Genomic DNA, 23,506 nt, shown 5'->3' with positions numbered 1-23,506 from the left:
GACTGCTAAAGAGCTACAGCATGTGCAAAGATAAAAGAAAATGAATTTGTCTTGTACTGCTATAAATGTCATTCAGCTGCACAGAGCATCCCTACCATGTGGATTTTCATTCATATATTAAAACAAACAAAACAAAACATAAAAGCCACAGTAGGCCATATGAAGGGCTGATATTTCAGGGGGCTATTTTACACTCCTCCAAAGTCAGTGTTTTGGTTTCTGTACGAGTGATACACATATGCACCTTTTGTAAGTTGTGAAAAGTGAATGCAAAAACACACATTTGCAATCATGTTTGTTACAGGTTGGAGCTTTGAAATTAAACATCTATGGAGCTCTTAATTCATCCATTTCACAATTTGACAATAAACCTGTTAATTCAGTCCTTTAATACCCTAAATACTTGACAAGACTGTTATTTTGGAAGCTGCAACCGGACGCTTGATGACTGTATTGCGGGTAACTTGTCATCACACTGCGGCTCTCTGCTGCTGGAAGTGGAAGAAGTCGAGTCTCCCCGCCGGCGCCGCCTCCTCTCCGCTCCGCCGCTGAGGACAGAGGACAGACTCACAGCGGAAACTTCTGCCCGGGGACACGGGAAGGTAGGTCAACCAGCCCGGCCACACTCTCTGCTTTTTCATGCACAACTCTGGAAGCAAACACTCCTGACATGATGCTGGCAGGAGGCTGTTCTCAGCTCCTGTGCGCTCATTTCTCCTGAAATATTTCTGCAGAAACTTTGAATGCATATGCGGCACACTGAGGTGTATCGCACTTATTTAGTCAGTTTTAAAGCTCCTTTATGTCATGATACACTCCTCCATGGATTCATTGTTTTCTTATTGCATTTGCATGATATTCCCCTTAAAATCTATCATTGGATAGCTCTTCTCCTTAAGAACCCTTACTTGCGGCTGGGATCTCCTCATTGGCTGATGACAGGGCAGTCGGTGTGTGTGTGTCTGTGTGTGTGTGTGTGTCTGTGTCTGTGTCTGTGTCTGTGTGTGTGTCTGTGTCTGTGTGTATGTGTGTGTGTGTGTGCAGGCCGGTGGAGGGATGATGTGGCCGACAGCAGACATGAGGTACACATGTGAAGAGTGACATTGTGTCGTTCACCGGTTGGGGGAGCAACTTGCAGCTTCTCCTTGGTGGAAAATAATGATCTGTAACAAGCTGCTGAAGATATCATACAAACATAACAAAACAATATGTAACATCCTCACGTTTTAGACTCACAGATGTGCTAAAATTAAGGATATATATATATATATACATGCATTTCTGGTCCCACATTAGTTTGATGTTGCAGAAAGTATAGGTTTCTGCAGGTTTGTGACTATTTTGCATGCCTATTTATCATGAAATCTTGTTTCTGATTCACACATGGCACTTGCATGCTTCATCTTTGTGCAGCGTCATTCTGTTTTGGTGTATTTCTGCAAAGAGACACTGGAAGCGTGCAGAGCGTGTGTCTGATTTTTGCCTTCAGTTAGCGTTTTGATCCAGCACCTGTAAGGGTTTTTTCTTTTTTGGATGTGCGCCCCAAACTCTTTATGTCAAAAGTTTGTTTTAATCCATATAAATGCATTATTTCATTATTTAGTTTGGCCATAGGACGCTGCCAGACGCTATAAGAATGATTAATGTCTTCTTTGATCCTGTCCTCTGATTATCCAGAGATACATTTGTAGCTTGAATATGTTGCCAGCAGACATATCATTAGTTTCTCTTGTTTTTGGATTTTTACCATCCGTCAAACTACTCACACATACATGCACAACTTTTCTCTCCTGATACAACACATCAACTCAGGACTGTTCTGCAACACACACTCATTTACAAACCTTCCTTTGCACTACATCAATGCTATGTAAAAACTACACTACTCTCTATAAGCTTAGGGCTGTAACTAACGATTATTTTCATCATCGATTAATCTGCTGATTATTTTTTCGATCAATCGTTATTCGACATCTATAGAATGTCAGAAAATAGTAAAACATGGCCATTATAATTTCCCAGAGTCAAAGGTGATGTCTTCAGATGTCTTTTTTGTCTGATCAACAGTCCAAAATCCAAACATCTTCAGTTTACCGTCATGTTTGATAAAGAAAAGCATTAAATCATCACATATGAGAAGCTGAAACCAGCAAATCTTTGGCATTTTTTTTATTATAAAATGACTAAAACGGTTAATTGATTATCAAAACAGTTGCCAGTTAATACTGTTGATCGACTTATTGATTCATTGACTAATCGTTGCAGTTCTATGTAAGCTTGATAGATAAAGACTCATAGATAAAGAAGAATAGGACTTAAACGATTAGTTGATTCATTGATTAGTCAATCTACAGTAAATTAATTGACAGCTATTATAAAAAAAGCTGAATAATTTCATTTCAAGCAAAAATGCCAAACATTTATGGTTCTAGCATCTGACATGTAAGGATTGTCTTCTGTGGTAGTAAACTGAGCGTTTTCGACTGTTGGCATCCTTAACAAAGATTTTTTTAAAAAACGACACAGCATTGAATTTGATAACGGAGAAAACCTTCCAGTGCCATCCGCGCTCCGCTCCCAACGCTGCTGGCTGACTCACTTCATGTCGAGTCAGCTCTCTCTCTCACTAAATATTGTTTCAGACTCGAGAGGCACATTTTGAGAGTGAGGGGAGCACATCCGAGGTTCTCCGGCCTGTTTATGTTCCCACTTTTCATCTGCACGCTGTTTATTTGGGGAAATTGAGAAAGGAATGCCTGCCTCTCTTTTCTCTGTCTTTACACCAGACAGAGAGAGTTTAGTCTGAGATATACCCCCCACCCCACCCCACCACCCCTACCCCACCCCCCCCTCCTCCAGTGCTTTGTATTATTTCTATCACCTGTTCAGGGTTTCATGTGGAGATCTGTTTGAATCCAGACATCTTTTTTTAAGGCAGTTATGAGGAAATAATTGCTGCTGAAGCAGTCTGAAACACTGCATCTGATGTGTGACATTCGTCTTACGGGCCATTTGATCCCACAGCCTCATGGTCTTATTAGAAAAGAGAAGCCGCACTGCCAGTTTAATGAAATAATAAACTGAACCTAAAGCTGATTCATGAGCTACTCTCTGATCAAAGTGGAGACAGTGTGTGTGTGTGTGTGAGTGAGTGAGAGAGAAAGAAAAAGAGTGGGGGAGAGCTAGACTTGAAGCTAAGCTGAGGGACACTTAGCATCTGTTCGCTCCACACAGACTTTACTTTGAGCCGGTCATATGGCTTTGATTAGTGTGCTAGTTTTCGGATAGCTCCACTCTCCCTGGCAACAGTTAAAGACAAGGACAGCATAGTTAGTCTTTTTTTCACTGTACATCCTTTACACCATATGAAAAGCACCAGTCACTGTTCACTAGTAGATGACAGGATGAAAAAATGACGTGTCAAAACGCTTCTGGGTCCACTGGCTTGATTACATTGCAAATTTGGCCCACCCTTAAATTCCCACCTAATTATCCTGAGCGGTCCAACTTTTCTCTCTCTTGTTATAACAACGACCCCTTTCTTCTCCCCTTCTTTCCTCTTTTGCAAATTGTGATTGCATTGGAAATTGTGTGGCCTGTCTGCAGCTCGGGTCCACTCTCTCTCTCTCTCTCTCTCTCTCTCTCTCACTCTCTCTCTCTCTCTCTCTCTTGGCCGTGATTGCAGCTATATGGTCGATATTCGTAGCTTGTCAGAGGCTCTCATCCAAGCAAAACACCGAGTGGAGAGTCAGCGTATGTGCTCGCTTGGCCTGCTGACAAACATACGTTTTTTATTTTCGCAAAAGTGATACAGCCCAGAGGGAAAGTTTTGCACAACAGACCACGGAAGATGTACGACACCATCACCTCTGCGAGACGGCTTATTCTTAATTTAGCTGTGTTTCTGTGCAGTTTATAATGGAGCAATAATTTACCAAGAAAGCAGTGCATGCGTGTTGTTGTGGGGGGATCTTTTGAAGGCTCCACAAATCTTTTTAAGCAGCTTTACTTAAAAAGCACCGAGGGACAGCATTGGGGGGTCCGATCTCTCCCTCTTTCTCCTGTTTAAATAAACAATATGAGAGTTAGTGGTAATGAAATGCACTTGATATCAAGCTGCAAGTTTAATAACCCCACAATAAATCGAGAGCGGGAGCAGAAGTAATGAAAATGGAGGGGAGTTTGGCTTGTGCAGGAAATGACTGGGAGAAAGCCTGAGGGAGGGGAAGAGAGAAAGACTTTCAGTTGTTCCACGTATGAAGGAAGCAGCAACAGTACAAAGACCCCTCAGTGTTTTTTAAAGCAAGCTCTCCCTTTACTGTACCTTCACAATGCTGTTTGAAACTCAGGGAAATGAGAGGCACATTAGGGCTCTTTTCACATCTACACACTCACAATCATTCCTCCACACTCAGTTCAGGGTATTAACACTCAAGAATGGCTCTCCCAGCTGGCTTGAACAGCTTACACTGCTGTCTCTCTTTCATTCCCCTCGGGCTTTGCGCTCGTTTTTTTTTTTTTTTTTTTTTTTTTTTCCTCTTTTCAGGAGGCAACTTGTTCCCTCTGCTCTCGTCACCGAAAGGTTTCCCATCTGCTTCCGATTACCTTTGGCTGCAGTTGGTTAGCCGCCAGCCATCTGGGCCAGTGTGGCGTCTCCGCTCGCTCTTCTCTCCCCAGACGGCTCTGAGGGAGGGATGGAGGGGAGAGAGGGAACTGGGTGGGCAGACTTTACTGAGAGCGAGAAGTATAGCGAGGGTTGAGTTTTAGCTGACACTGCAATCCAAAGCCAGGAAACTAAGAAGCGAGTCAAAGAGAAGGGCACCCATGAAAATGTGACTCCCGATCCTGGCTCTGGTCTGTTTTTGTAATGGGTACTGTGGATCTGAGGAACTCATTTTCCATTGTTATTATAAAGCAGACTCGCTCTGTGTTGCTCTCGAAGTTAAAATGAATTCAAACGGAATAGCGCTCCATTAAAAAGGAACTTGTGCTTTATTTATAGCACAGGACAGTCTAATTAGTAGTGTGGAAAATAAAGTTTTTCTCCAATCATCCTCCGGGCGCTGATTGAGAAACTTTACTCAATTTCACCGGCACTGTGCAGCGCTATGTGGATGATACGCAACTGTATGTCCCAATAAACCCTTGATGTGTCCCTTATGTGGTGTCTTGCTGAAATTAAGACCTGGATGTCCAAATATTTCCTGCAATTAAATGACTCCAAATCAGAGATCATCATACCTCTTACACTCTCAATTCTAGTCTGGTTTCATTATCTGACCAAGTCAGTAATCGAGGTGTCATTTTTGATGCTGAGCTGTCTTTCAATGCTCACTTGACTTAAATGCTGCAGCACGGTTTCATTCAACTGGGATATTCAACTGAAATGAGTCAGGCAAAGTCAGTATGTTTTATTTAAATCCCCCAACTAAGGCTGCTTTTGTCCCGACTAGCAGTCCACAACTCAAAGATACTCAATTTACTATCAAAGAAACCAGAAAATATTCACATTTGAGAAGACTTTTTCTTAAAAATTGACTCCAAACGATTAATTGACTATGAAAATAGTTTAATAGTTGGCAATTAATCGATTAATCATTGCAGCTCTACTCCTAACTGATGGTAATTTGTTATAATATAATTTTTAACTATAATTTTATCACATTTCTTTTTTTTAATGTTTTTATGTTTTATGATTTTGTTTACTTTTGTACTCCTTGTTTTACTGTAAAGCACTTTGTTTTTGAAAGGTGCTTTATAAATACAGTTATCATTATCATTATTATGTCAGTACTCTACACTTTGTCTCACATGTAAACAAGCTTCATATGGACACTCACAGCCCTGGCGCCAGATGAACATAACTGGCCGGCGTTTGGTTTTTATGGGTGGGTTATCTTCAATAGGAAAGTGGCCCATAATCAACCAATTAACCTGCTTTGTCATTGTGCACACACTAAAATAGGGGTTTGTGACTAAATATTGAGTAAACTGTGGTCACACAGCCAACAAGATTCAGCGTCTCATTTCAAGCAAGACATTTAAAAATATTAATATCAGAAAAATAAGTGAGGAAATGTGAATGCTTCTTGTTGGCAACACCATTTAATTTACATAATGTAATACAAAAAGTGCCAGACAGATATATACTGTGTTGAACATACGATAATTCAAGACGTTTAGGAGGACACCTACATGTTCTGTTTATGTCACAGCTGCTGTCACCACAACAACCACGACAACCACGACACATTTTCCTGCACTGTTTAAAGTGAAACACTGGCCGGCATGCTAACCTCAGCTAGCCGTTTCAACTTCTAGTGTCACACGCTGACAAAAGCTCAGAATGACGGTTAGTAACTGCCACCAACTGAAGTTCAGAGCATTAATCAAACTTCTTAGAAACAGAGGGAGAAGACCGAAAGATAAAAAAGAGTGAAACTAAAAGTGTAAAGGCAACAACTGTTGCTGACAACATAACAAACATCTAACCTGTGGTTTCTGCTTAGGAGCAGCAGAGATACTAGACACACTGTGAATTTCATTTTAGTTTTTCCCCGAGCCTCACGGGCCCATTCACGTCGTTGAGCCCGGGGCTTGAGACCCCGGTAAGCCTGCGCATTAAAACGGCGTTAATGCTGATTTCTCCTGGGAGGCCTAAATTCCTAACTCTGCCTCTGATTGGCTTACCCTGATATTCTTACCCTAACCTTAACCAATCTCACTCCTCGTGCCTAAACCTAACCAACCCAACCAACAAAGGCAACGAGCACTAGCCAGTCAGAGGCAGAGTAGGGCGGGTCATGACTTCGCCATCCTGGAGAAAAAAAATCTGGCCCGCCCATAACGCCGGGACTGGACACTCATACCATCAGTCTGCTAGCCAGGGCGCCGGCCAATTAGTAAGCTGTACAGTCAGGCAGCCAGCCAGCAAGTCACTCAGCCATACAACCAACCGCCACAGTCAGCCAGCGTAGCGGTGATGGCAACCTGCTGCTCCTCTCAAATTGGCTCATTTTACCCCCAGAGCCTCTGACATAATACCCACTTCAAGCCCTGTTTGGGCATTAAGCACAGCTTTTTACAAGATCAATGGCTTCCTTTGTGTTTGAACTCTTTCCGGTGGGCAGGCAGCTTAAAGAGCAGGGCCTCAGGGGCCCCAGGTTGGGACCTGCTGTTGTCTCTGGTCATCAGAGTGAAAGACAGGGTGTTTGCCCTTTGCCAAAGCCAAGATTGATTAGCTGAAAGAACAATGCAAGACTGGGCGGTCCTTCACTGGACACTGAGTATGAACTGGGTAGATGTGTCTTGTTAGACTGGGAACTGCACGGGTCAACGGGATCTCATGCTCTCTCTCTCTCTCTCTCTCTCTCTTTCTCTCTCTCTCTCTTAGTCTGGGTTTCACTATGTCTGCCTTGTTCCTCCCTCCTCTTTGAGATGAAGCCTAAATCTGTCTCTCCCCTCCCTTTCACTCCCTTCTCTGCCTTTCCTCTTAAAGTCACTGAACAATTTCTCCTCTACAGGGCTACAGAGACGAGTCTAAACCTACCGTTGCTGCTGAGCCCCTTTTGAGGATCCATCCAGGCCTTTTCTACGTCTATGAGGATTCACCACCACTCGCTGACCGACACACTGTAGAGGCTGCTATGTCTGTCTGAACTGTCCACTCTTCCTGCAGCCATGGCCCAACAGAGCGCTGAGCTGTCCCACTGCTAGGCGAGGGGGCATCCGAGAGGGCTGGAGACATGTTGGGACAGAGGCCCGGGGACTACTGCACTGAATTCTGTTACTATAGCTACTACTGTAGTAACCATGGAAACGCTATGGAGGACTGGTCTGGTCTGCACTGTCATCATCGTCATGGTTGCCACCGAGGTCGCAGGAGGTCACAGAGATGAGTTCGCTCAGTCACAAGGTGAGAGGAGGCGATTTACGATTTAGCTTCTAGTCGTAAACCAGAACGTCAACTGTGACAGGGAGGTTACATCCATCAGGCTGACTTTCACACACACACACACACACACACACACACACATTGACACTGGATAATCTACCTGGGCTCATTTGGACCTGTTCATACAAGACTTCTTTACTGAGTCTGTGGAATCTGTGGTTGTCATTATTGCCGTAGCTAACGATTATTTTCATTATCAATTAATCTGTCAATTACTTTCTCAATTAATCAATTAGATTAGATGACGTCCTCAAATGTCTTATTTTGTCCCGACCGACAATCCTCAACCTAAAAACAGTTTAGTTCATTCAGGACTAAAGGAATCAGAAAATATTCACATTTAAGAAGCTGGATTCAGAGAATTTTAGCATTTTTTCTTAAAAAAATGTCTCAAAACAATTAGTCGATTATCAAAATAGTTGCTGATTAATTTTCTGTTGATTAACTTATTGATTAATCAACTTATCATTGCAGCTCAAGTTGTCATCATTCACACAAGACAAAACAAGACATTTGATTTTCTTTTATACTAATATACGATACCTGAGTTTGGGTACCATTACTGATACCAAACTGGTGTTTTTTCAATACCTGAATTTGAGAATTACATGTTTTTCATTTTACAAAAGGAGCTGAAGTTCTCAAATGTTTAATTCCTACTGAACACCAGCAGCCATACAAGAACTTCTTGCTGCGTAATCAGTTCATTTCATTTTTAGAATCATCACAGTCAGTGGATTCGCTCACAACAGTAAAGTAAATTAGTGTAAATTTTTTGCGTCAAGTTCAACTTTGGTGAGCTTTGACGAGCAAATTAGCGCTTTTGACCAACTGCACCATTTTCATTTTTATTTAACCCTCCTCTGTCGCAGTATTAACTGTTCCTCAAAAAGGAATGATTTACAGACGGTTATTATGAGACAGGACTGCTTGTACAAATACGTCTTATGGCTTTATTGTCCTGTTAGCGACAGAGCTAACTGACAGTTAACTCAGTAGCTCTGAGAGCTTTTTTTTACCTCCTATAGTCTTAAGTCTTTATTATATCCTGACTCCTGAGAACAAAATGTCTGTGAGTAAACAGCACAGGACAGAGAAAATACAAAGATGCTCTGAGAGCTACTGTGACCACAACTAATGCATCTTCATGGCTGTCTAATGTTAGCGGTTAGTTATAGTGGTCCTACAGTTATTATAGAAACATATGTTTACCCTTTCCCACCAAAGTATCAGACTGTTTGTTTCCATAGTCCGGAGCAGACCAAGTTGGATTATGAAAATTGATCATAGACTGTATATAAATAAATAAATATATGTATATTTACATAGTTTACCTACTGAGACCAACAAAAAATGCAGGTTTACCCCTGTGTCAGTCAGGAGACACCTGCATTTTGAACACACTATTAAAAGCAGAGACTTTATTGTTTAAGGTCTTTAAAAATAGTGGGAAATCATGATTGGTTTATTGTCTGTGATGTTGACTTTATACTGCGAGTTACTTTAATATATTTTATGGTCGTGAGTGAAATCTGTTTTTCATTTTGGTAAAAAAAAAAAAAAAACAACCTCGGCTCTCAATGCTACCCATATTTAGAAGTTCAGAATAAATACTTTTTTAATTTCTATTTAATTTCAGTTTTATTGTAATTTAACGATCACCATCTGCAACCTAAACCATTACAGTACACTGTAATTGTTTTATTTATAATTCATGTGCGTGGTTCTCAGATGAGAAAGAGTTGAGGCAAATGGGCCGTAGCAAATGACTCAGGCCTGACCCGGCTGTCTGACGGCGGAGGCACACTCCAGGCCTGCAGGTCTCGACTGCTGAACTTGAACTCTGCTTCCACCAATCATGTGGCTGTGGCACATCCACGTGCCCGCCCTCCTCACCTCTCACCGCACAGTTTCTCGGCCTCTCTCCGTCTCTCTCACGTACACACTGAAGCTAGAGTTACTGAAATCCCCTAAAGGCAAAGACATAAATTCCCTGAGTGTCCGTGTCTCGTCACCCTGAACAAGGCTGTGATTGTGTATATCCTAAACTTAACCTCTGAACCCTCACAGTCATCCGTCTCCAGTAGTCTGCCACCCTGCTTCCTTTAAGAATCCCACCCCTTGAACCCTGACATGGCTCCCTTCTCCATAGTCATCTTATGGACAGGTACACACAGTTCGGTTTTTAAAGCTGCACTAATCAATATTTTTTTTATAAACAATGGATTGAATGTGTAATGTGAAAGGGGTCGTTTGTAGTTATTAACTCACAGAGAATTATTTAGGTTAGTTATTAGGTTAGTTAGTTAGTTATAGGTTAATTATTTCGGGTTTTAGTGTCTTTTGGGCCCTTATTTTGATTTCAAACTCCCCTCTCGTCAGCGTAGTTTTCAGCCTCAGCAGGCAACAGCTGTCAGCAAAAAAGCACTTTTAAACCCACTGTACGCTACCTGTCAGCATCAAACGGCAAATAGACAAAGTTAGCGAGTAGCTGGTGAACATTGTGGAGCATTTAGCAGCTAAAGATCGAGATATTTTCCTCAGGAGTTGATGCCTTTTTGCCTACGCACCTGATATCATTGTTTTGGACGTGCAGAGACGATCTTGAGACCTCATGAGTTGGTGGAAATTAAGAACCGAGCTAAAATGAGATTGAATATTGAGCTGGACAATTGTTGGTTGGACAGACGCACAACTCTAAATGAATGCTAATGTTGCTCCGTGTTTGATGGACGTGTAAATAGGTTTGCTAATATTCACCATAATATCTTTACAAGGAAATAATTAATCAATACTGTGTTTTTAAATTCGCTCCGTTTCCCCAACGTGGCCAAAAAGCGTTAACAAGAAGTCATCAGGGTAAATTAGATGTTTCTCATTTTCAAAACTGCAACGAAAAGGTCAGAAAATCAGATTTTTTTGTGTCTTATTCAGCACAAAACCAGGTTTATCATATTTTTCTTCTGTCTACTGCATCATCTCTGTGTAGAGTTTAGTATATTTATGCCCCATAACACGCACAGCTCTGTTGGAGCGGGTGCTGTTACCTAATTGAATGCAACGTTAAGGAGGAAACGGAAAAGACCAACATTGATTGCAACGATATTGTAAATGTGTAGCAGAAACTGTGATTTGATTTGATTTGATTCTGTCATAAGCGACATACAACACATTTGTCCTAAACCTTAAACTCTCTTTTTTTTGACACTCGCTCTCCCTCTTTCTTTTTCTTTTTCTTTTTCTCTCCCCTTTGCACTTGTCTCCTGTCCAGGCCTTGGCTGATAACTTAACACAGATGATAACCCCTTTAAGTCATTTTTGATTAAAACTCTTCCAACAGCAAATGAAATAATGGGAAAATTACTAGAAACATAAAAATGTCTCTCCTGTGTTTGCCGGGTCACTTGGTGTCCAGCTGTGTGCAGTATATTTTGCTAGTGTCTGTGTGTTTATGTAGAAAGAGTGAGAGGACAAATATGCAGACAGGCTGTAGCTAGAGGTTTGAACTTTATAAAGCATTTGTGTTTTTGTCTTGTTCTGCTTTGAAAGAGCCCACAAATTAAGTAAGTGAGCATGGTCACGGCGTTGAGTCATTTCTACTTCGGATGATACACCATTTATACACATTTACAGTTTAATTCATAGTTTATTTCATATAACGTATAACTTCATCAGTCATTCATCTCAGTTGGGATGGATAGAGAGCAATTCAGCTTCTTCTTGTTCCTGTAACAAGGGTCGGAAGGCCTCCTGCATCGTTCCTATATCCACGTTCACTGCATGACGAAAAGTACGTGGACGCGCTGAACGTTACACCCACCATATATGATGATGTATTTCAGAGCAACCGTAAGATAGGGCATTGGGATTGATGTCAGAGCTCTGTGCAGGCCAGTCAAATTCTTCCACACTTAACTGGCAAAAAAAAAAGAAAATATCTTTATGGACTTGGCTTTGTGCACTTGTGGCATTGTTATGCTGAAACAGGAAAGGGCCTTTCCCAAACTGTTGCCACAAAGTTGGAGGCACACTATTGTCGAAACGAAAATAACACTGCAGCAGTAAGAAAAGAAGAAAAACAGCTCTTGACGAAAAGTACACGCGTTTTTGGACATATGCAGTACATTCAGTCATATATCACGTCCCAGTATGTGCCACCCAGAGTGCAGACAGGAGGAGCAGAGAAAGACAGACGGATAGACAAAGTGAGAGTGAGGTAGCAGCTGTTAGTGACTGTCTTTATAAATGTTCCTTTCTTCTGAAGAGCTACAGCAAGTGTCATGTCCTCTAATGGGATTATTATCTAAAGGTGAGCACTCCTTCCAGCATGTTTCACTCTCATAGTTTATTGTGAATTGTGACAGATCCCCCCCCCCCCCCCTCTCTTGTTATAACAGTTTCAAAAGAGGCAGAGCAGCATTTAGTCTGAGGTGCTGTGAAAGTGGATCTGGGATGGAGGGAGGGACACTTTTCCATCCAGAGTATTTCCTCCCACTATTTTCATTTGGCGATAACAGAAACCAGGGAGATGCCCTGCTCTTGGGTGGATGGGTGTATTTATCAGCACAAAGGCTTCTGTATGTGACCTTGTTGGCCAGGGAGTGTCCAGTGTTAAATTTAGCAAACATGTTTCCACCGTCAGTCTCTGTTTGCGTTTTGCTTTGATGTCTACTCAACATTTTGAAAAGCTGAATCAGTCGATGAGCATATATTTGCATTTGGACCAACAGTCCAAAACCCAAAGATATTTAGTTTATAATGATATAAAACAGAGAAAATTTGTGGTGTTTTTTTGTTTGAAAAATCACAGACAAGATGAATCGATTGTTAAAATTGTTGCCGACTAGTTTTCTCTCGATTGACTAATCGATAAATCATTCCTGCTCTAGTTGAAACGGGCTCAGTTTGTTAGAAATGTGCTCTCGTTTATACTGTCAGGGGTGATTAGAGAAGACAGAATGGGCATAATTGTGTGCAGGTGTAAATGGGAGGTAGGATAGAACAAGCGATGAGATGTGATGTAAATGATTAACAGATATATTGTATTTTTTCGGGATTGTTTTCTGCAGTGGCCCACCAGGTTTATCAGGTGACTGTCCCTGAATTACTGCAAGATCCCAAACAGGTTCAGAAAGTAATGGATTACATGTAGCAGTCATTTAATATACTTACTTATATACTTACTTATTATTATTTTCCATTTCATCAAACTGTAGATACTACAAACAATGCAGTCCGCACATTTCATCCATCCAGGCCACAAACAGACGAAAAAACCAGCACTTCAGTTATATACAATAAGCCAAATGTACTGTACGTCTTTACAAAAAAGTCCATTAAACAATATTTCTTGTAACAAAACATCTACTCTTTTATTGCATTTTGCATTTTCTAAATACAAGATAAAAGATAACCAAAAACCATAGAAAGTATGTCCACAATTTTTTGTTTTCCGATGACAAATGGAGCAAAACCTGCGTTGTCAGTTCAGACAGTCAGCTTGAGCTACATACACACGTGACATCTACCATCTACCAAATGCACCCTCCCAATTAGGCGGTCTATTTAAGCTGCAAAATTTCCCATCTCTCCCTCTGCTATGCCAATGCTGCTGCTGCTCTGAACCACAGTATCGCTGCCCGCTCATTCAGCCCCACCATCACCCCAGCATCCACCTGCAGCCTTCGGCAAGGGGGGAAACATTTACTCATCACTCCCTTGTATCTCTGTGCAAACATATCTGCGGAGAGCGGGAAACATTTCAAACTAGAGTTGTCTGACTGAACTCCTCCAGGGGAAGGAAGGAAGGAAGGATTTGATCAAGAAATAAATTAAGAGTTGGAGTAACATGTAACAGAGAAACAAGTATTTTGATAAATCCAGTCGTAAAACCTCTAAAAGCTTCCCTCATCCATCTTCTCCGAGTCTTTAAACTAGACGGCTCTCTCAACAGGTTTGGCATCTGTTTGCTGTGATGTGGTGTGTAGGTTATCATCTCTGTAGGATGAAATATTAGGCTACTATCACTGCGTTTATCCATGTACATAAGCGTCTTGTCCTCTAGTAAACCGTAATTGTCAGAATGTGATTAAGACACTGTTTTACATATTGTGGTTTTGCTCTGTAAACAACAACACCAACACTGTTGTTCTGAAGTCTAATGTTCCAACATCTGGTCTGTATCTCTTGCTGTAGGAAACAATCAGCTATCAAAGAAACACGGACACGATAATGATTTGATCTACTTTTAGTTCCTACTGCCTCAAGTGGATTATACAGTATATGTTTCTTTAACTGTTAAAGGTGTTTTATAAAGCTTGTTTGGAGTTAACATCTTCTAAAAGGTGGCTTAATTTACAGTTTTTAATTTGTTAAGATTAGGAAAGTTCACTAGATCTACATGTGTCTTCGTTCCCCTGTGGATTAGAACAGACAGATTTTCTGTGGGAGCGAGAGGGATTGGTTGGAAATCCTGTGAAGAGGCTTAAGTGGGTTTTTTTTTTTTTCCGCTCAAACCTTTAGTTCAAAAGACGGACTAATTTGTTTTCCTATTTTCATTAGTGTAGAGTTTATTCTGTGTGAGGTCTCATTAATTTCTTCCATGGAGCTTAGTTATATCTACTTTATTAACACCCTTCCTTCATTCTCTACAGGAGCTTTTCCTGTGCTTTAAATGTTATGGTAATACCACCTGCCTGGTTACTTGCTGTGGTTTGTGAGAACAGGATTAATGTGTTGTGGGAAACAGAGTGTGAGGAACAGAGCTGATGGGGTGTTGGTGCCTTTTCTTTTGTCCATTTGAGAGAATTTGAGTCACCCACTGATATGATTTCAATACTGCACAAGTGAAATGTTTCAACTAGATTGAGCTCACAAGTTGAGATCTGACCTACACACATTTTAAAAAATGTCAGCCCAATGTTTTCCAAAAAGTTGTCATCAGATGTTTTGCTCTCTACTCATTAGTTTTCTGAATGGACCAAATAAATGTAATGTGAAAGGCGTCTGTTTTTAGCCAAAAAACAAAAAAGTAAGCACTGAAACAAGATTATACACCCCACCAACCTGCGGATAGTCTGTCTGAAGCTAATAAGCTGCTAGTTAATGCGACATTTTAGGTCACTTAAGCTTATTTATTGTGTAGCTATTGCTAATCTTATATATTTTATTTTTCTTGTGGACTCTGACTATATTGCCAGACCAGTACAGGATTTTGTAAACCAATATGAACCAAGTGAATTTATGAATCCAGTTGTTTTTTGTTACCGTACTAATTTTATGTAACAGTAAATGATTCAGTGAAACAAGGTGAGGACTCAGACACAATATTAACAGACAGAATAAGTAAGGTAAAAGCAAGAAGAGGCAGACAAGGGCCAAAAAACAAGGCAGGCAGGATAATCAGACAAAAGTATGGCTGGGAGATGATCTCATTGAGTAGTATGGCTTACGGGCAAGAACGAGGAGCTGATAAGTGAATTGGGAGCATATGTGCAGGTAGGTGTGGAGGTCAGGTAATGAAAAAAAGCAAGAACAAACAAACAAAACCTTGAGTCAAAGTCTTGTTCACTTGTATTGCATCTTTTTTCAATTTGTAACAAATATCAGTGGCCAAACACAGGCCATTCCACCTTCCTGAACCTTTACTGGAAAGTGCGTTTAACTCGCTGCAGAGCTGTGCACCTCTACATAGTGAGGGAAGAAAATTAGACATGATATTAAAATGCAAAAAAAAAATGCTAACCCATTCACTATTTTTGGAAAAGGATCAAGGCACCATTCATTTCTGTTGTTAAGCCGCCAAACAACTGTCTTCTCATGACTTAAACCGTTTGAACGCCGTGCATATTTTGTACTCAGCTTCCCATGTCGAAAATACAGTACAACCTCACGAGTTCCATTTGAAGGCAGCGTTTGTAATTGTGCTTGTTGTTTATCCAAGCCAAACCTATCCCTTGCCTACAGAGTGTTTTTTTTCCCGGTACAGAGCTCTCCAAGCCTGTACCAGGGAACTCTGATCTCTAGGTATTTACTCTGTGTGGGAAGGGGCTGCTTCTCTACTAACTGAGGCCAAAGGTTTGATGAAAACTGGGCTCATTTGCTGGTGACCCTTCCCCGTTAGTTAGCTGACGTTGGCTATTTGAAGCTGTGTGTGTGTTTGGACAATAAATCTCCACCAGGCCCCAGCACAGACTGGGACAGACAGGAAGTATACAGTTTCAGGGTAACCATGGCAACATCCCTTTGGCCTCATACATGAGGGGGGCACTTGGAGTGGAGCTGCCTTGTCAGCAATGGGCCAAAAAGTCTGCAAGTTTCTTTTTGCCAACTGGGTTATTCTCTCAACAAAAAAGCCCCATAGCGCTGTTCAAAATAAGCAAGTCTCAAATCCTCAACTGTTTTTAATTAGAGTCAATTAGATTAAGCTGAATTCTGGCCTTATTAAGTTAAACTCTGATTTTGTTTTGTTTTATGCCTTCTTTATTTCTCCCTCTCTAGCTGCCTTCCTGTCCAGTCTAGGCCAGTATGAGATTGCCATCCCAGTACGTGTAGGACCCGATGGCGAGACGCTGGACACAGCAACGTCTCAACACCACCACAGAAGAAGACGCAGCACTGAAGACAAGCCGCCAGACTCTGTATTATGCTTTTTGAAATAGTTTCAGTTTTTGTCTTTTATACACATGTGTAAATTACTCTTGAATCTACTGAAAGGACGGTTCACAATTTTTCAAGTCTGTCTTAAAACAACAGTCAGGTGTCCCTTATACGAACACTGAAAGAGGTTTTTCCTTGCTGTAATCATTCCTCCTGTTCATACTGGCTATGAAAAGATCCCCTTCAAATGCGCTTTCAATGTAATCGATGGGGGCCAAAATCCACATCATCATCATTCACCGTCATTTTGTGCAAAAACGCATTTAAAAGTTTATCTGAAGCTCATATGAGGCTTCAGCAGTCTGAGTTAATCAGATCAAGTGGATATCTGCCACATTTACAGTCTTTTTAGCATCAAATTCCCTCTTTGTGTTTCCTCAGACAGTGTTTCCCTGTTGAGCTGCGGTGGAAGTATAGTATCAAAAAGAGGGACCTTGGCGCTAAGAAGACTAATGTTGAAAGATATCTGCTTGATTTTACTCATTTGGACGGTTGAAGATTCATATTAGCTTCAGATAAACTTTTAAATACTTTTTTGCACAGAAGGAGGCTTGTGGATTTTGGCCTCCATCACTTATATGGGCACCTGACTATTGTTTTAAGACAGACTTGAAAAACTGTGAACCTGTCCTTTAAGTTTCTGAACCAACAGTATTTATAAACTGAACTCTCTCTTTTTCTCTATCTCTTAGCTCTTCTACCAGCTGTCCACATCACGTAACAACTTCCTGCTGAACCTGACGCTGCAGGGAGGTCTGCTGTCCCGGCAGTTCAGGGTGGAGTACTGGAAGAGAGGTCGATTAGCCTGGAGTCACCCTTACTCTCCCCACTGCCACTATGTAGGACACCTCCAAGACCAGCCGCACTCCAGCAAAGTGGCCCTCAGCAACTGTAACGGCCTGGTAAGACTTCAAGTCTAATCCACTGCTAATACACTGAGTGAGGTCAGCAGCAGCAGCAGCAGTGCTGGCTCAGCGACTAATGGGTCAGAAATGCTTGATTCCAACATCAAAGCATGAAATTTTAACAAACCTTGAGTCCTAAAGCCGGCCTTCATCTTTGGCCAAGTCCACAGGTGTGGTCCTCAGAAACTGAAATGACCTGGAACTAAATTTCTCAAAGAAAAGATGTGTGGTATTCTTGTTAAAAATGTGCACCTGCGCTTAAAGGAATAGTTTGACATTTTGGGAAATGTGCATATTCGATTTATTGCCAAGAGTTACATGAGAAGATTGAATGCACTCTCATATCTGTCCGTTCAATGTAAAGCTACAGCCAGGAGACAGTTAGCTTAGCTTAGCATAAAGACCAGAAGCAGTGGGAAACAGCTAGCTTGGCTCGGTCCAAATGTTAAAAAAATCCATGTACCAGCACCTCTGAAGCTCACAAATTAACAGGTTGTATCTTGTTTGTATCTCGCTCGCGTATCCGCACGAAAGGAAGAGTTACCTCTGCTGCGGAGGATAAGTTCATTAGAGTTACCAGCCTCAGAAAATGCCAATTAACGGCACCTCAGATTAGAGCCCACATCAATGCTTCCCAGAGTTCAAGTAGCAGACACATCTCAACATCAACTGTTTGGAGGAAACTGTGTGAATCAGACCTTTATGGTCGAATTGCTGCAAAGAAACCACTACTGAGGGAGACCAATGAGAAGAAGAGAATTACTTGGGCCAAGAAACACAGTGAATCGACATTAGACCAGTGGAAATCTGTACTTTGGTCTGATGAGTCCAAGATTTTTGGTTCCGACCACCATGTTTTTGTGAGCCCCAGAGAAGGTGAACGGATGGTATCTACATGTGTGGTTCCCACCATGAAGCCTGAAGGAGGAGTTGTGATGCAAAACTCGAGACTCAAGTCACAGCAAAGATCATCTAACCGGCTACTTTACCATACAGACATGAAATTGGTACTGATTTTCTCATTGAACTCTTGGAAAGAAAGCAAATGAGTGTATTTCCCAAAATCTTAAACTATTCCTTTAACAATAATTTAGGGATGCATCAGCTGTAGAAGAACGAGGGCTGCTAATGTTCTCCACCAACAGTAGCATTAATAGACTAGAACGCAGCTAAAAGAAATCTGCACTTACTTTACCATCACCATTGCTCTCATATGGATTTATAACTCATTCACATCATATGGGACTGACAGCAGAGATGGGAAAGATTAATGTTCACGTCTGACTGTAATGTTGGTCATGTGAGAGTTTAAAAATACATTGCATTGACAATACAGTTGTGTATCCAATAAATTTAGTTCAAGTTGGGTATATCGGAGCTTTTGGCAAAAGTTTCCCAGTCTTAATTACGACTTGGATGATGAGAGCATTATTTACAAGCCTAAAACTAGTGATTACGATAAGTCAGATGTGATATGACATTAACTGGCATCTGTGTACATGTATCAAATTAAGTTTATGATGTGTTGTCCAACCACATCTAAAGGCTTGAGCCTGTTCTGAAAGGTCACATTTGTATTCAAGGCTGTATTTAGAAAGAGGGGCGAGGTGCAATAGATTGTGCAAATAATAATAACTACACATATTTTGGGACAGTCTCTCCATTCATGGTGTTGCGCTCAGCTGTGTCACATGAAAAACTGATGGAAGTACAGTTATTTGAAGAAGGAAAATAAGAGAGCTAGTGAAGGAAGTTCAAACCCTGCTTATTTCAGTCACACCTCGCCTATCTCTCATCTAAATGGGTGTGCTGGTCGGATTATCGGTTTCGAGAAGTTATGAAAATTGCAGGATGCGGCCCCCCCCACCTCCCAATTCTGGCAGAGGAAAAAGATGTAAGAGAGGGAGTTTCAGACACCAGCGAGTACTTCGTTTGAAGCATACCAAGGTCTTTAACGTCTACCTGAATGCAGCTTGTTCTGGCATGTTCTCTTGTGTTCAAAGGCAGTCTGGGAAATGTAGGAGATTATTAACTCAAGCTGTAGTCAACAAGGCAGGTTACAGAAGGCAAAAATAAGAACCTGGTTTTAACCTTCTGGAAATTTTAAGAGCTTTCCAAAGCGGGTTTGTTTATCACTTTGTAAAGCATCAGTTCCATTTCATCTGCTTCCTATTCTCATGAAGTCAACTCAGCACACCACCACAGAGGACTGGCATCTGCTTGTTGATGCCCCACACTAAGAGATCAGAGTTAAACCCCGCCACCGAATCACTTGAGTGGATATTCTGAATTGCGGTGCATCATTTTGTTTTTTTTTCCTGCAGTCATAGCACAGTGTATCTGTGTACCCTCTCACTGCAAACAGCAGGCCTCACAATAACAGTTGTATACACAGTTGAGGATTAGATGTGTTCACAAAGCGTTAATAAGCCGCACACGTAATTACTGTTGGTCAGACCAGCATGAACACATTCAACAGCGAGCGGGCGGTGTGTCCAGGGGAGCATTACTAACTTTATTATGGGATTAGATGCTCTTTGAAAGCTGCCGCGGTGAGTCGAGGGGAGACACTCGTTCTGACCGGCTCCAACACATCTGAGTGGAATCAAAGTGAATGTTAGTGTATCGCTCTCTGTCTCACCCTCTCATTTTTCTCGCTCTCTTTCCCTCTTTCATGCTCTCACGTGTGTTTGTCTGTGTGTGTGTGTGTGTGTGTGTGTGTGTGTGTGTGTAGTGCGGGTCCACAGTTCACCAACAAAGGACCCTATGAGGGGGACAGTGTTTGTAGTGGGACAGTGTGACCAAAGAGTGATATAATGATGATTAAGTCATATCTCTAATACTTATAAGAAATAAGAAACTTGCACTGAGTAATAATGATAGGTGACGTATCATTTTACCTGTATGTCAACATTTATGCTAAAGAATTGAATTTCATATATCTTACTAACTTGCTGCTAATATTCAATAACTGTTAGAACAACGTAACCTAAATATTTAATTAAAATGTTACTGTAAAACTGATTTTTTTTATAAAAGAATAATAATTGGTGGTAATAAAATGGTTTGGAGGTTTGAAGAGAAAACCAGATAAAGACGATATTAATATTTCAATTTTAAAATTCAAATGATCAGTTCTGCCCTGGCTTCTCCTGTTAAATCTAATCACATTATATATAGTTTATAGTTTATTACTCACTAGGGCATAGCAGTCTATTACAATTTTTTTGTTTTTACAGTTATTAGACGTTGTTAGTTATAACATGTTTTTATATTCTTAGTTAATAATCAAACATCATCAAATGATGTAACTGTCTACAATGTTAAGTTCAGTCACTTACTTCTCAAATGATCCAAATGAAGCTCTTTAGCTGCTTTCTGTTTTTCTTCATCATTGTGTTCATCAGCACATCTCTGCTTCAAGTTGGGATGCACTGATCTGATTCCCCGGATCGGTATCAGCGCCGATACTGACTTCAATGAAGTGGACTGAGTATCAGTTAAATTAAATACAGTAATTTGTCAAAGTCATTAGATAATTCAGTGTTTCCACTATCAGTCACATTCTTTCATTCGCACTTTTTAGCGCCACAGGAATCCCTGACCTCATGTTACTTTACATAAAAATGATGGCGTAGTGAGGAATGTAGATCTTACATGCAGTCAGAAGAGAGCAGTGGTATCAGATCAATATCGGCAGATACCGGTGGTTTGGTGCATCCTTAGCTTCAAGCAGGTGCATGATGCCACAGATTTTACCATTGAAGTCAGGCGCTGGACTGTTCGATATTCGATATTTCTTCATAGGTGTTTGTATTATTGCTTTGTTATTTTTGTTTCTTAGTTGTTGCGGGGAAAAAATCAGAGGTAAGGCCCTGCAGAAAAAAAAGCTTTAGAATCTTGTCGCACCTTGCATGTAATCCAAATGTGAATGAAAAATCTTCGTTTATCAAACGTAACGCTCTCTGATCAATACAGACAAGTGCTGCCTCTAAAATAAACAAGATAAGCAATAATCATAAACGGAGGGCAACAACTGCAACAACACTAAATACTGAGCTCAAGATCTGCTGCATTAGAAGTCTCCTCCTCTGCTGCAGCTGTCAGATCCCACAGGGGGCCTCGGCTTCTCCTCTTCCTCACCTTAACTTACCCTGCTGCTTTGTTGCCCATTCTTCTTTCAGTATTGAGAGTATAGTCCTTTCATTGATGGAAATATCTGTATTAACAGCTGTATTACCCTTTACTATCCATATTTGGCAGTAAACATCAGTGGGATAATGAGTAAAGATTTGCACTGTAAAGTTTGTGATATGTGTATCATGATGGCAACTATCCCTGTTATTCTATTTTATTCTATTTTCTATTCTACGTATCTGTCTCTCTGCAGCAGGGGGTGATTGTTGCAGGGGGAGAGGAGTACCTGATTGAACCCCTTGTCTCACCAGATAACCAGACCAGGACAGAGAGGGAGGAGAGAGCAGAGGGGCGCCCCCATGTGGTTTACAAGCGGTCATCCCTCCGCCATCAGTACAAGGGCCAATCTTGTGGAGTCATTGGTAAGAGAAGGAGATATTCTGGTCTTTTTTAGTAGCAGCAGTAAGGTCCAGGCTGGAAGAGTAAACTTTAACTACCCCAGGCTGATTTGCATAGCAGAGGATTGTGGTCGTGTCTGAGTTCCCAGTTGTGATTGGGTGTGACCGAGTCTGTGGTACAGGGCGTTGCTGAAAAAGAGTTCATCTTTTGACAAATAAAAGTTTTTTTTTTAAACATCCAACTTTGTAATGCATTGCATTCATCCTTCTCTATTTTCGTGGACAGGGTGTTCAGACATCATTCTGTCTGCTTGGCAAAGTGTTTTAGTTGATCATCATTATTCTCTTGAGAGCAAATGCAAAATGTGATTGAATACTTATGTTTTGAATAAATAATGGGATGAACTGTCTGTTGTGGGTTTCTTCTTACTGCATGTGCTATTGTGTCTCCTCTGCCTCAGATGAGAAGCCGATGAAGGGGGCGTCATGGTGGCAGCGGACTCTGAAGACGCCTCCTCATCACGTCGGCCGCGGCCAGCTGCCGCTGAAGCGCTCAGTGAGCCGGGAGCGCTACGTGGAGACGCTGGTGGTAGCCGACAAGATAATGGTGGGTTACCATGGTCGCAGGGACATCGAGCAGTACATCCTGGCTGTCATGAATATTGTAAGTTTCACAACACAAAAGATGTATCTGCCCATTGCGTGAAAAAATGATATTCTTCATAATAAAAAGGGGGAAATTTTCTATCCATGGCAGATGGAGGAAGACCGTATGACGACTCTGTTTTCACAGATTAAAGACTGCATGCCAAGTTTCACATTGAAGCAGAGTCAGACTAAGAAGATGTGGTGAAGATGATGTTTTGTTTTTATATAGTTTGGATTTTCTAAACTTTCAGCAGTGATCCAACAGCCAATCGTGGTTTGTCTTTTTGGCATCAAACTAAACGTACTGCTTGCTGTCAACTTATAAACATTTTAGAGAATTTGAGGACTCAGTTGGGAAGAACAGAAACGCCAAATTGAAATAAAAGCAAATTTCTGATTTATTGGCTTGAATGTTGTTTAGAGACGGAAAGAAAAACATGTGTAGACCTTTTTTTTTTTTGCTTTATCCTCGTGGAGACTACATGTGTTAGGCAGACAGGCTTAGGTTGTATGTCATCAACACCACTATTTCTGTCACTGGGAATCACTTCGCACACAGTTAATCACTTAAACCTACACACACAAACACACATATGTTTGGAATGTATTTAATGAAGGGTCGGTCAGCAGCTATTGTTACAAAGCAGGTTATATCCGGACTGTTGTACAATCACAGAAACCAACGGTGTCTCTTACTGTAAGTGGTGTCGAGCTAAGTGGGCCAAATTACACAAGACAACAGTAATGACAAGTGTCTGAGTGCAGCTTGAGTGCTAGCAGTAGTTTTAACTCTCAGCTTTTTATTA

The 23,506-nt window shown here is 41.1% G+C and overlaps 1 protein-coding gene across 5 annotated transcripts in view; it reads left to right on the top strand.

The window, feature by feature from the left end:
* Window positions 1-462: 462 nt before the first annotated feature.
* The window catches only part of adamts10 (ADAM metallopeptidase with thrombospondin type 1 motif, 10), a 59,904-nt gene continuing 36,860 nt past the window's right edge, over window positions 463-23,506 (top strand). For 2 of the 5 annotated variants that reach the window (XM_067596476.1, XM_067596475.1), the window contains exons 1-2: window positions 21,935-22,076; window positions 22,514-22,716. In XM_067596476.1, the coding sequence (XP_067452577.1) occupies window positions 22,539-22,716 (178 nt within the window). In that variant the 5' untranslated portion in view covers window positions 21,935-22,076; window positions 22,514-22,538. Of the gene's footprint in view, window positions 603-7,523; window positions 7,916-16,453; window positions 16,594-17,304; window positions 17,515-21,907; window positions 22,077-22,513; window positions 22,717-23,506 lie in introns of those variants that run through there. The other 3 variants (XM_067596474.1, XM_067596472.1, XM_067596473.1) reach the window with 3 other exon arrangements.

This window comes from Thunnus thynnus, chromosome 8 (assembly GCF_963924715.1).
Source record: "Thunnus thynnus chromosome 8, fThuThy2.1, whole genome shotgun sequence".
NCBI lineage: Eukaryota > Metazoa > Chordata > Actinopteri > Scombriformes > Scombridae > Thunnus > Thunnus thynnus.
This window is presented reverse-complemented; position numbering and strand designations above follow the sequence as displayed.